This window comes from Glycine max, chromosome 6, assembly GCF_000004515.6.
Source record: "Glycine max cultivar Williams 82 chromosome 6, Glycine_max_v4.0, whole genome shotgun sequence".
In the NCBI taxonomy this organism is placed as follows: Eukaryota; Viridiplantae; Streptophyta; class Magnoliopsida; order Fabales; family Fabaceae; genus Glycine; species Glycine max.
Genome location: NC_038242.2, coordinates 50,044,020 through 50,059,461, shown reverse-complemented (window position 1 = coordinate 50,059,461; position 15,442 = coordinate 50,044,020). Strand labels below are relative to the sequence as shown.

The following is a 15,442-nucleotide window of genomic DNA, read 5'->3' as shown; positions in this document are numbered from 1 at the left end:
TAAAATCCCAATTGTAGGTTGGGAATAGTCATTGGCTGGGCTTACTTTGCAATTAAGTCAGGATTTTTTTCGGGCTTATTCCATTTTATGCTTCCTGCACCCCCACAATAAACATAAAATAACTGGAAAGGACAAAATGTTGAAGGTACATATGTTACCTTCTTGTTTATATGAAAAACTATATTTCAAGCGTGTGATATGTATTTGTTGATACATAAAAGTACGTTTCAAAAGTTCACTAAACACGAACTTAGGACCAACAGGACTTACTTGGTCCATTGAAAGAGGTTAGTCTCCCATATGGTGTGAATCAAAGTTGAAATTTCTCATACTCACATTTTGTGTTCGAGTGTATTCCAAACATAGTTGCTTCTGAAAAGAGGATACACACGAACAAAAAAACACACACATTTAGTTCCTGTTAACATGGACGCAAGAAGAAGAAAGATAAATTAGTGTTCATTATCGACATATTTACGTGGATGAGAGACATAGTTGGAATCAACTTTAACATGATTAAATGGAATCTTGTTAAGTATTTTTTTTTCATATGCAACATGCATGTCGTGTCACTAACAATTGTGCGATTTTAAGGATTGAGTGTCAAGTTATTGCTGGACAGGAAGATAAAAAAATGATCTTATGTTATGTGATAAAGAGAGATAAAAAAAGAAAATATCAAATGAGTATTTAAATCATTGAAATTATTAAAAGTTTAATTGGTTAAATAAAATATATAAATATTATAAAATTTTTATTATTTAGTTGAATTATCACAGATAAAAAAAAATGGTTCAAACTTGAAATTAAGGCATTCATGATTATATTTTCAATTGTTTTCTCTCTCTCTTGATAACACCGAGTGTCAGTCGCTAGTCACATCTTAATCCCCAAACTGAACCCACCCCTCTTCGTCCGGTTCACTAGCGTTCGATTCGTTTCTATCTCTCTCTCTCTCTGTCATGGGTTCGCTCGAGGCACCAACCGCCGCGGAAAACGGCTCCGCTCCCGCCGCCGGCAACGGAAAATCCCACTCCATCAACGGCGCGGAGGCGGCGCCGGAGCCCGACGCGTCGAAGCGGCGCAGATCGTCGGTGCTCCCGTTGGAGGTGGGTACGCGCGTCATGTGCCGTTGGAGGGACAACAAGTACCACCCCGTCAAAGTCATCGAACGCCGCAAGGTTCCCAACGCCATCCCCAACGATTACGAGTATTACGTCCATTACACCGAGTGTAAGACCCTTCTTCGTCCTTCGAATCTTCTTCAATTTGGATGAATTGGTGAACGGCTAGGGTTTTGGTTTCAAGGGTTGCTTGGTTGGGGTATGTGTTGATTTAGGGTTTGTTTGGATGCAATATGAATTGATTTTTTCATATGGTGCTTTGTTTTGGGTTAATGGTGGATAGGTGACCTTGAATTAGGGTTCACTGTGAGTCTGTTGTTGTAAGAACACTGCCAAGAACTTTGATTGTTGTAAATTATTATTTATGAATTTACTAGGGACGTGTGGATTATGGTTTAGGTTTTGTTACAGAGAAAGGAATCAATTGGGTTGGGGTTGCGGGTGTTTTCACCATCAGGGTAGGGCAGGGCAGCCATAACTGCTTTCGTGGAAATAAAAGACATGAAAAAATAAAATTTAAATTTCAGGGGTTGTGTGGTTGTGTAGTTTTTTAGAATTTTGAATCTTTGATTTTATTGGTAAATAATTTCATATTTAAATGAACAAGATGAAATCATTGTGTTTCGATATCAATGTATGTGGTTGATGCTAAGATGTTAGCAACTATTTCTGTTATGTTGTTCTGTAGCTTCTGTTTACTATAGGTAGGCAGGGATGCTTAGATGCTGACTGCGTAGTTATTTTTTTACTCTTTATTTTTGCAGTCAATAGGAGGCTTGATGAGTGGGTGAAGCTTGACCAGTTGGATCTTAATTCAGTGGAGGCTGTTGTTGATGAGAAAGTGGAGGACAAGGTAATGATTATATATTCTCCAAATTGCACGGCAGCATTGTTTTGGACTCATCTATTTATGTTTAGAAGGATGGATGAGGAGGTTTACTGAGAAAAAGTGATAATGTTGTCCAGACATCTGTTGTTTTACAAACATAACAACAAAAGTCTTTTTCCATTAGGTTGGCTTGGCTACATGGATCAAATAACACCATTGTGTTATGTTTAAAACTAAGCTTTTAGAATATCTGGTTATTATTCTAAAATCTAAATTGAAATCCTTTCTTTTCATTGGTTTCTCATTTGGGGGGTATGTGGTGGTAGACAGGGAAAACAACTTTAGTATCCTAACGACTTGTACTGGAAAAAAACATAACAGTCATGTTCATTTTGGTGGCAGGAATTAAGTATACATTTCTAGGTGCTTTGTACTGGCTGTTCTTCATTTTAATATCTTGGATGGTGTTTACTGTCTCTGTTATGTCTACCTCTTATTTCAAAATATGGATTCCCTTTATGACTGAACTAATTTATAATATTGCACATATGGTTTTCTAGGGTGCGACAGGGTTGAAGATGACACGCCACCAAAAGAGGAAGATTGACGAGACACATGTAGAGGTAGAGTTATTACTTTTCAGTTACAAGTTGAACATAGGCTGTTAGAGACAGATACACACAAAATAACACATGGTATAGTTCAACCCTTTTAGTCTGTTTTTACATGTGCTTCAATGGCGAGTAGGTGCTATTTTTGCATAAAATAAATTGTGGTAGAGTTGAGGAGGTAGAATTTTATGTAGAGGTAGAGTTGTTACTTTTCAGTTATAACATGAACATAGGCTGTTAGACACAGATACACACAACAGAACAATGCTATGCTTCAAACCTTTAGTCTCTTTGTACATGTGCTTCAATGGTGAGTAGGGGCTATTTTGGCATAAAATAAATTGAATGCTATAATTTGCTAATTTTTGCACTGGCACAACTCTTTGTTTACACTGTTCTGATTGAATAACTTATCAGTAATTGAGTGCTACCTCAAAATGATGCGTTGAAGTGCATGTTTGTATTAGCTGTGAAAAAACAATTATGCATACATAATCAGTTATTGTTATAATTGATTATATGAAATAAGTTTTATGTGGATATGTGAGATGAAAAGTGATTTTAAAATAATCTATTTTGATTGGATTTGTATAAAAGAATTGCTTTCTCTGTAGTAAAATTACAAAATTGTGTATGAAGTTATTAGTCATTAGCTTCAAGATTTTGCTTGTTTTGAAAAAGCTGTTTCCTTTGCAAAAATGAAAAAATCAAAGATCATAACCTGAATTTCTAACAATTGGCAAACATATATGGATAATGGTTCTGACAGCTTTTTTCATGAAAAAAGCTGTTTCTCAACTCTCAAAAAAATTTAGTGCTCACTGACACACTTAAGACATCTTGTGCTTAGGAGCTTCCAAAACACTAAACTTGTTTGCATACCAGTACCTTTTATAGTAAGATTGATTGAAGTCACATGAAACATGTTATCGGGATATTATTTTGTTGGAGCTTGATGCTGATCATTGCTTCCTTGTACTTAAAAGTTGAAACCCGTATATTCTACTGGCTGGTCAAATTATTCCTGCTTCACTCTCTATTTGTTACTTGTATTTTAAAATTTATATATCTATTGTTAAATTATAGGGACATGAGGAGCTTGATGCTGCCAGTTTGCGAGAACATGAGGAATTTACAAAAGTGAAAAATATAGCTACTATTGAGCTTGGAAGATATGAGATTGAGACTTGGTACTTCTCCCCATTCCCACCAGAATACAATGACTGTTTGAAGCTGTACTTTTGTGAGTTTTGCCTCAATTTCATGAAGCGCAAAGAACAGCTTCAGAGGCATATGGTGAGCTGAGCCTGAAAAAATCCTTTGCACTTTATTTTTCTTTTTTTGCGTGTGTATGCATTGTCTTTTCTTTTTAGTCAAGTGACCCTTGATTTTGCTGAGTTGTTTCGATTTTAGTTTGTTTTTTTATTAATCTTTCATTTATTTTTAAAAAACTAAGGCACCAAACTTATCTATGGAGAAAGCTTGTTTTTCTCCATAAATTTTTACCATTAGCAATTTTACTGTATTTGTCCTACTTATTGTATCAAAACAGTCTAGTTTTTATTTATCATAATCTGCATCTATTATGCTAATACTTATTTACAGTTCTATTTGCTCTCCCTAGGGCCCAAAAAAAGTTGAAAAAAGATGTCAGTTTTTTATACCCAATGCAAATCACTAAGCACCAATTTAGACCCTTGTACTAACATTGGCTTCCTGTTCATGCAGAGGAAATGTGATCTTAAGCATCCCCCTGGTGATGAGATATACAGAAGTGGTACACTGTCAATGTTTGAGGTACATTTTTTGTCAGTCTTTTTTTTGTCATCAGTACCCCGCTTCCATTATGTTCAATTTCTCGAGTTCAAAATGAATTTTGAATTTCTTAGTATTTTTCTTAATAAATTGTTACAATATCTTGTAAAATAATATATATGATTTTAATATGATGTGCCAACTTGTGAAAATTCAAACCACAGTGACTGCAATCTGAATCTCAGTGCATGAAACATCCGCTATCACAATTTAAAACTTTGCTACTTATGATATTAATGGGTGCTTGAAGGATGTTTCTGTTTCTGTCTGACATGTACAAAGATTGTGCTGCTGATAAAAAAAAATGTACAAAGATTGTGCTACTATTCTGCATTTTTTTGTTTTGTACTCTGTTCTTTTTTTTTTTTGAAGGATTAACTATCCTCCTTCAATTGTAATAGAGTTCTTTTTTAAAGCCATTGATCTCCCTTGCCCCAATTTCCCTGGCTTCAACTATTGCTTGATGAGCATCAGCTCTCTAATGATTTTTTTTTAAAATTCTTTATCTTTTTTTAAAAGATTTAGACAATTTTTTTAATTAAATTATCTAAATGAAGTCAAGGGTAGGTAGCTTCAAATCTCAAATATTGGAAATTATTTCAATTTATAAAATGAATGAATTTTGAGAACGTTGTGTTATAACAGTTGCAAGTTGCAACAGTTATATATACATTTTTTTGTTATTAATGATTGATTACTATCATAATGTGATTACTTATAATTATTGCTATATCTGGAAACAGGTCGATGGCAAAAAGAACAAGGTTTATGGGCAGAACCTTTGTTATTTGGCCAAGTTATTTCTTGATCACAAGACCCTCTATTATGATGTAGACCTGTTTCTGTTCTATGTTTTGTGTGAATGTGATGATCGAGGATGTCACATGGTTGGCTATTTCTCCAAGGTAAAATATTACAGTGTTGTCATTATTTTGCTTTGACATGAGATATTTCAGATTTTTATATTTTACTGCTAATATGCCCATTTAACGTTTGTTTGTGATCTAAATGGCCTACCAAAACTGCCTCTGAATTAGCAAGCAGGACCATTAATAATATAATTATGAAGTTCTATTTTGGGGGAGCTAAGTTTATGATGTTCTTTGGCAGACCTTAATTTTAGTTGTTTTATGAAAAATGAACTTTGTTATAATTTTGACATATTTAACTTTCCAACTTTTTTATTTATTAGAATTCTTATTTGTTCATTAGTTTCTTTATGTTATGGATAATCTTATTGATTTTGTTTACTTTTTGATGATAAAGGAAAAACATTCTGAGGAATCTTACAATTTGGCATGTATCCTCACCCTACCACCTTACCAAAGGAAAGGCTATGGAAAATTTCTAATTGCATTCTGTAAGCTCTCTCTCTCTCTCTCTCTCTCTCTCTCTCTCTCTCTCTCTCTCTCTCTCAAAAGTTGGTCTCTTTGTATTTGCTAGTTATATGTGATAAAGTGTGAGTGAAGTTCATTTAAATTTCAAAAATTGAACAGCATATGAACTGTCCAAAAAGGAGGGCAAAGTTGGCACACCTGAAAGACCCCTTTCGGACCTTGGACTGCTAAGCTACAGAGGATATTGGACCAGGGTTCTCTTAGACATTCTGAAGAAGCACAAGGGAAACATTTCTATCAAGGTACCATATTCTTTTCTATTAATGTTTCTAAGACACTGAAGAATTCATCTATTCTGTTTACAAATAAAGTTCATTTGATTGTGCCTGTGTTCAATTTAATGTCATGTGGATAAATGTGAATTTTGATTATTTCCCGGATTTTAATTAATTGGAATATAGTTTATCCATTAGGGTCCTCGACACACATACATGAAAAAAGATGCTCAAAAGAGAACAAAAGAAAAGACTAACAAACATGCCAAGAAAGATATTAGCAACACATTTTCTAATGCATTCTTTTCAACAGATATCTTATTATTGGCGGAAATTTATTGGGCAAATAGTGAGACTCAATAAATAGGGAGTAGGAACTGCACAATTTTGCATAGGATAGGATTGAGAGGGAAAGGAAATTGTTCTTGGGTCTTGCATTTTCCTTACTCATTCATTTAATTATCTTTCTAACAAATTAACTTTATTAGATAAAGGGTAATAAAGTAACATTTATTTACATACATTTCCTTTAGCTTTTCAATTTTTTTTACATACATTTCCATTCTTTTCCTTAATGAAATCAAATAAAGGATTGCTTCCCTTCTTTTCCATAGGATGAATACCAGACAATTATAACTCATTCATTTTATTCTGCTTCTTTTAAATCACATTCTTTGTATTTATTTTTTCTTTTCTTGATAAGCATTTATAACTGCTTTTTATAACCATTCCCCCTTGTTAAGTCTCTCATTGTAGAGATAGGAGCCATAAAGTTTTTTTTTTCTTTTTAATATTATTAAAATAAATAAAATCTGAGCATGCTCTAATTTTAATTAATATTGAAATAAATTTTAAAAACTGAACAAGCTGGAGCAGTTTACTCGGTGATTAATTGGTTGCTCATGTATTTCTGATCTTCAGCCAAAATATTGCCTTGTCAAGGCTATCCAATTGAAAAAGGTTTTTTTTTTTTTTTTTTCCAGGAACTGAGTGATATGACTGCCATTAAAGCTGAAGACATATTAACCACTCTTCAGAGCCTAGAATTGATTCAATACAGGAAAGGCCAGCATGTTATTTGTGCAGATCCCAAAGTGTTGGATCGCCATCTTAAAGCTGCTGGCAGGGGTGGCCTCGAAGTTGATGTTAGCAAATTGATCTGGACTCCTTATAAAGAACAAAGTTGATAATCAAATATTCATCAAAGAAATACTATCATGATGTAACTTGTTCTTTTGTGTATAAAGTATATAGGCTAGGTATCTTAGACAAATCCTTTGATGTATTAGTATTAACTAATAAGATTCAATACATTTTAGATGAGAATAGGAACACAACTGATTGTTTTATGTGCTGAACCGTAGCCTTAGGTATATGTTTAGATTGTGTCTTCGTTTCTAATGATGAATGCCAGAGGGAAACATTTTGTTTATCTGTGGCTATGTATGTTAATCCTGAGATTGGCGGTTGCTTGATGTCAGGTTTCAACGTAGGATAATATGATACAATTTTTTAGTACTCATATTTCGTACAAAATCCTTTGGCGTAACGGTTATGAAATTAACTCCAACTTTGGAGCAAAACGGATCAATCTAGAGGTAATACAACTGACTGGGTCAGCGATGAAGGGGAACGTGAAATATATGATAGAATAATTCAATGTCAGCCGGTAAGAACTCGAGTCTGGCTTTAAGCTGAATTAAATCTTATTCAGTTTAGTTAATCTGAAGGAAATGTGACTCCAGTCAAGTTAATCTGAATAGTAATACATATAATATTTGATTTTTACATTTAGTTACAAGCATAATAAATTTATAGTATTCAGTAATCAGTAGTAAGTTGAAGAAAATGTTAATACTCGTTACCTTTTGGATTTAGCTACGAGAAAATCTTATTACAAATTATTTTATTTTTCTTAGTTTCATACAATAAAACATAAACTATTTTGAATTCTACACCTCCCTATTGCATCCTCTTCTTTCACCCACAGTCACTGCAGATTTAGACCCTCCCCTTTCTTGTTCAACTCTTCTTCTTGGAATTAGCATTTTTATTTTGAGTTTTGGATTTATTTCTGGAATAGGTGTTGCATAGGGATATAAATACTCTTATGAAATGATCATTCTAGAAAGAAAAATCTTATAAAACACATTTTCTGTGAGCAAAAATAGTGTTTTCAGAATGATCATCTTAAAAGATATAAAATGCACTTCCAGAAAGACTACTCCAAATTGTAATTTTTGTTTCTGGAATGGTTGTTCCATAAGTTAAAGTAGTGCTTTCGAGAATGTCATTTCCAAAAAATACAAAATACACTTCTAGAAAAGCTACTCCGGATTGCAGTTGTTGCTTCTAGAATGAGCTTTCTATAAGAACAATAACAATTTCCAAAACTCCCTTTTCTGGAATATACAAAATATATTTTCGAAAAGGCTACTCCAAATTTAAAAAGACTGCTTCCAGAATTACGTTTTGTAAGCAAAAATGCTTTCAGAACAACCATTTCATAAGCAATTTTTGCCTATGGAAAGACCATTTTAGAAGCATTTTTTGCTTGTAGAAAGGTCATTCCATAAGTATTTTTACTTACGGAAAGACCATTTTGAAAGGTTTTTATAGTTAATTAAATTTGATAAAGGGAGAAAGAGGAGGAAGAAAAGAAAAGAGAAAGGTGAAGAAGCGTGAGAATGAGGGGCGAGGGGAAGGAGTCGCCGTAAGAGAGAGGGGTGTCTTTATTGTGGGTGTGCCGTCAAAGAAAAGATGCTATTGTGAGGGTGTGCCATCGAGGAAGATGTCGTCACGGGTTGAAAGAAGGGAGAAGAAAGGTGTTAGAGTTGGAAGATAAAAATTTCATTAAGAATATTATTATATTTTTACTGAATAATAAAAAATCCATGATACACATAAGAAGATGTAGGATTCAAGTCTCTTACATGGACATAAGTATTGGAGTAACAACTCCCCTTAGCTTGTATATTACACAAAATAAATATGGAATTTACTATTTCCACTTCCCTTTATTACTAAGACACTCCTCTTTATAAGTCTTTTCCCAAAGTATCCTGTTTACCCAGATTAATTTCGGTTGATTTTGCCGTGCACTCCTTTTTCTATTTTTCTTGATTGAATAGTGTGGCTACACTCTCCACACCGCCGCCTCTGACCTGGCCGGTGTTGCACCTCCCAAACGACGGCATTCTTGTCTAAATATTTTAGCAATGCAATTTGTTGAAGTGAATTCTTCTCTCTTTCTAGAGAGAGAAAATTTGAAGGACTTATAGCCTCTCTCTCACTTCATGAACCTTCAATTTTAATGCCGTTGATGGCTGCCACGGGTTGGATTTAGCATTATGGCGCATTATATGGATTTAGCATTAATGTTGTCGATGAACCTTTTATTTTAAGGGATCAATTATAGGTATAGCCCAATGCACACATACCTTATTATTATTATAATAGCTATAGCCAATGTTGGTTTGGAAGGTACTTTGGTTGCAGGGGTTCGTATAAATATGTAGAACAACGTGTGAATTGGCGATCTTGCGGTTTGATGTTGTTTAAATTGGTTGCCTTGTGAGGTACGAGTTGGGTACAATGCTATTTGTGTAAAGTAAAAAATGTGAAGGAAAAGTGAGGGTTTGTGAGTGAAATGTACAGGAGTGTGTGTGTATTTGTTATGATGTTGAAGGAGGCAGGAGAAGTTAAACAAGGGAGTGTATTCTGAACAAGGATATTTTAGGGAAAAAAATTATTAATAGAAATGTATTAGTAATAAAGGGGAGTGAGAATAATAATTCCCAATAAGTATTAATTTTATACCATTGAAATTTATAGACTTAAATATGATTGATCAACCAAATATTGACTCATAAAATTTGTGCAGGAAACAACAGCCAAGGAAATTTAATTAATGCACCCCTCCTGTTCATCTAGAACAGGTCTCAATCAGCCCAAAACAATTTTAATTTTAGGAAATTACTATTTCCACTCCCCTTTCTCATTTTTTTATCCCCAAACTACCCGCTACACACACTCTCATCTCTTTCTTCCGGAAAAAAAAAAAATGAAAACACTCCCTTATCCTTCTAACCATCGGAATGTCTTCCTTCCTCTTCTTTTCCATTTTGAGGAGGCACCATGGCTGATTGTGTTCATGAACCCCCTCTAGTCTCAACTCTCCAAAGGAACATCACCCGTTCACCCCACGACCCTAACCACCATGATTTCCAATGGTCGCACACTCCCCTTCGTTGCCACCCCCACCTCGGGCCCAAGCCCAAAGTGAGCAAGAAAGTGGTTGGAGAAGCAGAAGCTCATTGGGCTTCATGAAGTCGTGGCACCGGGCAAGTAAGGCCCGAATGTGCTTGCCGGTGATGGAGGCGGAAAGGGTCGCTTGAAGAGCCGCAGAGGGGTCGAACTCACTCTCAATCATCCATCACTAGGCACTCTCAATTATTATTATTAGGGAAAAAAAGGAAAAAAAAAAAAAGAGTGTATTAGTATAAAGGGAGTGTAAATAGCAATTACCTAATTTTATTACAAAATTTTAATGATAAATAAGAACAAAGTTTCCAATATATTCTATTATCAACATGAATGCTATTGCTATTGCTACCTTTAGTGACCACTCAACTTAGAGACCTAAAGTAAATTTGAAAATAAGGTCTAAAATAATTTATTAAAATTATTATTATTTTATTTAAAATTAATTTTTTGTAATACAAAATTATCGATTAAATTATCATAATTAATTTTATTTAACATTTATTTTATAATAATTTTTTTTGAGGTATATTAATACTAAAAAAAATGGAACTTTTTTTTGGAGACCTAAAATCCTTGCTTGGACCTTAAGCCGACCTGACTACCTTAAGCCTTGAAGACCGAGAAAATGCTATAAATAACTTTGGGAATTTGTTTCAAATCCATGGCAACTCAATGCAAGTTGGATATAAACAAAAATAAAAATGGCTTGGTATAAGATTCCAAACAAATGTCCAGGAAGTATTTTTTTCATAGAATGTCCTGGAAGTTAAAGCTATATCTTTTTTTTTATATATAAATTAAGCCTTCTGCATTTGATACGTTGCCCGAAAGAACATATCTTAAAAAGTTAGATTTCATAATATATTTCTTGGCAAGATTAAGTGCACCGAAGGGAAAGAATAAAGGCAAAAAAAAAAAAAAAGACCCACCATATTTTCTGAAATGCTTATGCTGGATACATACGAGAACAGCATAATTGCATGCATGGTAGCAATGAGATAAGAGTGAAATGGCAGAAACTGCAGTATCCTTTTCTTTGGAAGAAGTTTTCCAAATCCTAAAGAAAGAAACAAACCTGTTAAGAGGCATCCACAAAGATTTTTCAGATATCAGAGATGAACTAGAAAGCATTCAAACCTTCCTCAAAGATGCAGATAGAAGGGCTGCAGCAGATGAAGCAAACACCAACGATGGAATAAGAACGTGGGTGAAGCAGGTCAGAGAAGCATCATTCCGTATAGAAGATGTCGTCTATGAATACCTCAGGGTGATTCATGTGGTCCAAGTCTGATCAGAACATTGATTCTTCGTCGTCAGATAGCAACTGAGATTCGGGATATTAAATTGTCTCTTTCTCTAATCAAGGAAAGGAGTGAAAGGCATAGGTTTCAAACTTCACAAGAACAACAATCAAGCAGCAAACACAAGTAGTAGATGGCATGATCCTAGAATGAGTTCCCTTTTCATCAAAGAAACTGAAATTCTAGTACTTGAATTGCCAATTGATGAATTGGTTGGTTGGTTGTTGAAGGGAACAGAAGAGCACACAGTGATTTCAGTGGTAGGGATGGGAGGACTTGGAAAAACCACTCTTGCCAAGCACGTTTTTTATTCTGAAATTGTAAAAAGTCACTTTCATTGTCGTGCTTGCATCAAAGTTTCTCAATCATACACTATGAGAGGGTTATTGATAGACATGATAAAGCAATTTTGTAGGGAGACAAATGACCGTCTTCCACAGATGTTGCAAGAAATGGATGAGAAGTCACTGATTTCTAAAGTGAGGCAATACTTGAAGCAAAAAAGGTATTTGATATTCTTTGATGATGTATGGCATGAAGATTTTTGTGACCAAGTTGAATTTGCTATGCCTAATAACAACAAAAGTAGCAGGATCATAGTCACCACTAGAGTGAGGCATGTTGCTGAGTTTTTCAAGAAATCCTTTCTTGTTCATGTTCACAACCTACAACCGTTGCTTCCCGACAAAGCATGGGAACTCTTTTGCAAGAAGGCATTTAGATTTGAGCCAGATGGGCATTTCCCAGGAGAGCTTGAAGGTATATCAAATGAAATTTTTAGAAAGTGCAAGGGGTTACCTATGGAGATAGTGGCCATTGGTGATCTATTGCCAACAAAATCCAAAACGGCAAAAGGTAAGTCAAAATCTAAACCTTGAGTTGCAGCATAATGCCCATCTAATTTGTTTAACTATGATTTTATCTTAGTTATGATGACCCGCCTTCCTATTTGAAACCATGCATTTTGTATTTTGGTGTATATCCAGAGGACTACTCCATTCATCATAACAGGTTAACTAGACAATGGATAGCTGAAAGGTTTGTTCAATATGATGGGAGAACTTCAGAGAATGTAGCAGATGAGTACTTATCCGAGTTAATTATAGAAATCTTGTTCAAGTCTCCACAGTTGGCTTTGAAGGGAAGTTAGAAGTTGTCAAGTCCATGATTTATTACATGAAGTGATTATAGCAAAAGCAAAGGACTTAAACTTATGCCATTTTGTGCATGGACGGGATGAATCAGGCACAAGTAGAATAACTAGACGCCTATCTATTGACACTAGTTCCAACAATGTGCCTAAGAGTTCTAACAACACACACATTCGTGCTATTCATGCATTTGGAAAAGGAGGACTGCTTGAGCCTTTTATGATGGGTCAATTATCTTCAAAGTCTAGGTTGAAAGTACTTGAACTTGAAGGTACATCGTTAAACTATGCTCCTAGTAATTTAGGGAATCTTTTTCACTTAAGGTACCTAAATCTAAGGAGTACTAAAATACGGGTTCTTCCTACATCTGTTGATAAGTTGCAGAACTTAGAGACCTTGGATATAAGAGACACGTTTGTTCATGAGTTGCTAAGTGAAATAAACAAGCTCAAAAAGTTACGACATCTTTTTGCGTTCTATCGAAACTATCAAGCAGGGTTTTCTGTTTTGGGATTTACAACTGGTGTGCTAATGAAAAAAGGTATTAAAAACTTGACTTCCCTAGAAAATCTTACTCATGTGGAGGTAGATCATGGGGGAATAAATAGATCTCATCCAAGAGATGAGCATGTTAAAGCAGTTAAGGAAGTTAGGCTTGAGGTGTGTTCGGAGGGAACATGGAAATGCAATATGTGCTTCAGTGGTAGAGATGACACACCTGGAATCACTTAATATCACTGCAATAGGTGAGGATGCATCGTTGACTTGAACTCTATATCATCCCTACCCCAACTTCGACGACTTAAATTGAAAGCAAGATTGGAGAAGATGCCTAGTTGGATTTCAAAACTTGATTATCTTATTTACATGAGGTTGGGTGTATCCAATTTGAAAGATGATCCCTTAAGATGGCTAGAAAACTTGCCAAATTTGTTGAAACTTAGTTTGTGGGACAATGCCTAGTTTGCCTACGATGGTGAAAATTTTGCATTTTCAAAGTCGAGGATTTCCAAAATTGAAGCAACTGGAGCTCTCTCGCTTGAATAGAGTGAATTCTGTCGTCATAGAAGAAGGAGCTTAGGTTTGTCTTGAACATTTTACAATTATTAAAATGAGTCATCTCAAGAAGGTATCTTCGGGCATCAAAGCCTTGGAGAACCTTAAAGTTCTTGACTTCATTAGTATGCCAACTGAATTTGTTGAGAGCATTGTTCCGGAAAACGGACCAGATTATCAGATCATCAATCATGTTCCCCTAGTATTCGTTCGTCATTGGATTGGCCCAAAAGTCAGTGATTATAAAGTCCGCAGTATTCACTCATCCTCCAAGGACTCATAAATAAACTTTTAGTCAATGCTTTGATGTCTAATATGAAGGTACATACCCTTTCCTCAATCTTATGTTTGTCTTTCTTCTGATTTTGTTTTAATTTTACATTGCTGCCATGCATACATTTATTCTTTCATATTTACATTATCATTGAAACTGAGTCTTTTATTTTATACACTTTTATACTGGGGTTCTATCATGTCTTTGAGGTGAGGTGGTGTATCTTATAAAATTTTCTTTATAAAAGGTGTTTAATTTGTGTGGTACTGGTTTCTACTTTTTTGGGTATACAATTGGTCTCAAAAAGAAGAACCTCTTAGCAAGTTCAATAGGATGAACATATCCATAAATTGATATCCATAAGCCCTTAGATCCAACTCATCTAAACTTTTCAACCACTAGAAAAAAATTTAAATCATTAGTGACATTCTTGAATCATCATGTGAGGGTCAGCGCATTTAAGGTTTGTTACTTGTTAAAGACTAATTTATAAATGAAATAGTCCATGTAATGGTAATAAAAAATTGTATATGTAATACAATCACAATATGATAATTTTTTTACTTTTATAATTATTACTTTAAAATCATACCTGCAAATGGATTTCTAGTAAAACATTTTACACTAGCAGTGGATGGATTTGTTTTCTTTTTACAAATTTCCATATTCTGTTCCCAAATAAAATGTATCCTTTAAGTCATCATATTTAAAAAAGGACTAATTTAAGATTTCATTTGATTTTTCTTCTTCCATGGTGTTTAATGCAGGTTTTGGGAGATGCTCATTGAAGCTTGTAATCAAGACTTCTTCGTTTGAATCGACATTTTCATTTTCATAATAAAGACAAATGTAATTTCTTTGTTATTATTGGATTTGTTATGATGATTGAACATTGGAACCTACTGTTGCTTGCCAATTATTTTGCATGTATTCTAAACTTTTGTCTGCTTTCTCTCTGTTTTGGAAGAAAAAATGTGTTTTTCTTGTTGTTTATTGAAGATATGTGGAATTACTCTTCAAAGTTTGTAATGAAGACTTCTTCCTTTAAAAAGACATTTTTGTGTTACTTCCTAATATCATCAATTGCAGCATCTTTGTTGTTTACTGAATTAATTTGTTGCATTGCTGGAATCAACTGTTGCTTACAAATTATTTTGACTGTCCTCTTGTTTGTTTGTTTTTTATCATGATAAAATTAGAAAAATAGAAAGATGAATTGAACAAGAGATTTCTCATGATAAAATTATCGGTGCATAGACATTAAACTCTTTAAATATACCTTGTTAATTAAAAGGACTGAAGAATCAAGTTCAAAGTAAGATCACAAAAATGGAATCTATGATTAGAGAAACTTACGCCATAGAGGAGGGCTACTAATGCAGTAAGAAATTCCTTTGGTAAGC

At 34.3% G+C, this 15,442-nt stretch overlaps 1 protein-coding gene and 1 pseudogene across 1 annotated transcript; both read left to right on the top strand.

The window, feature by feature from the left end:
- The first annotated feature begins 791 nt into the window (after window positions 1–791).
- On the top strand, window positions 792–7,423 carry LOC100819168 (histone acetyltransferase of the MYST family 1). The gene is made up of 9 exons (XM_003527493.4): window positions 792–1,233; window positions 1,889–1,977; window positions 2,514–2,576; window positions 3,651–3,860; window positions 4,293–4,361; window positions 5,123–5,284; window positions 5,646–5,739; window positions 5,876–6,018; window positions 6,975–7,423. The coding sequence occupies exons 1-9, from the start codon at window positions 963–965 to the stop codon at window positions 7,176–7,178; spliced, it is 1,305 nt and encodes a 434-aa protein (XP_003527541.1). The 5' UTR covers window positions 792–962; the 3' UTR covers window positions 7,179–7,423.
- A 3,611-nt stretch (window positions 7,424–11,034) lies between these two features.
- On the top strand, window positions 11,035–15,087 carry LOC100815432 (disease resistance protein RPM1-like; annotated as a pseudogene).
- The last annotated feature ends 355 nt before the right edge of the window (window positions 15,088–15,442 follow it).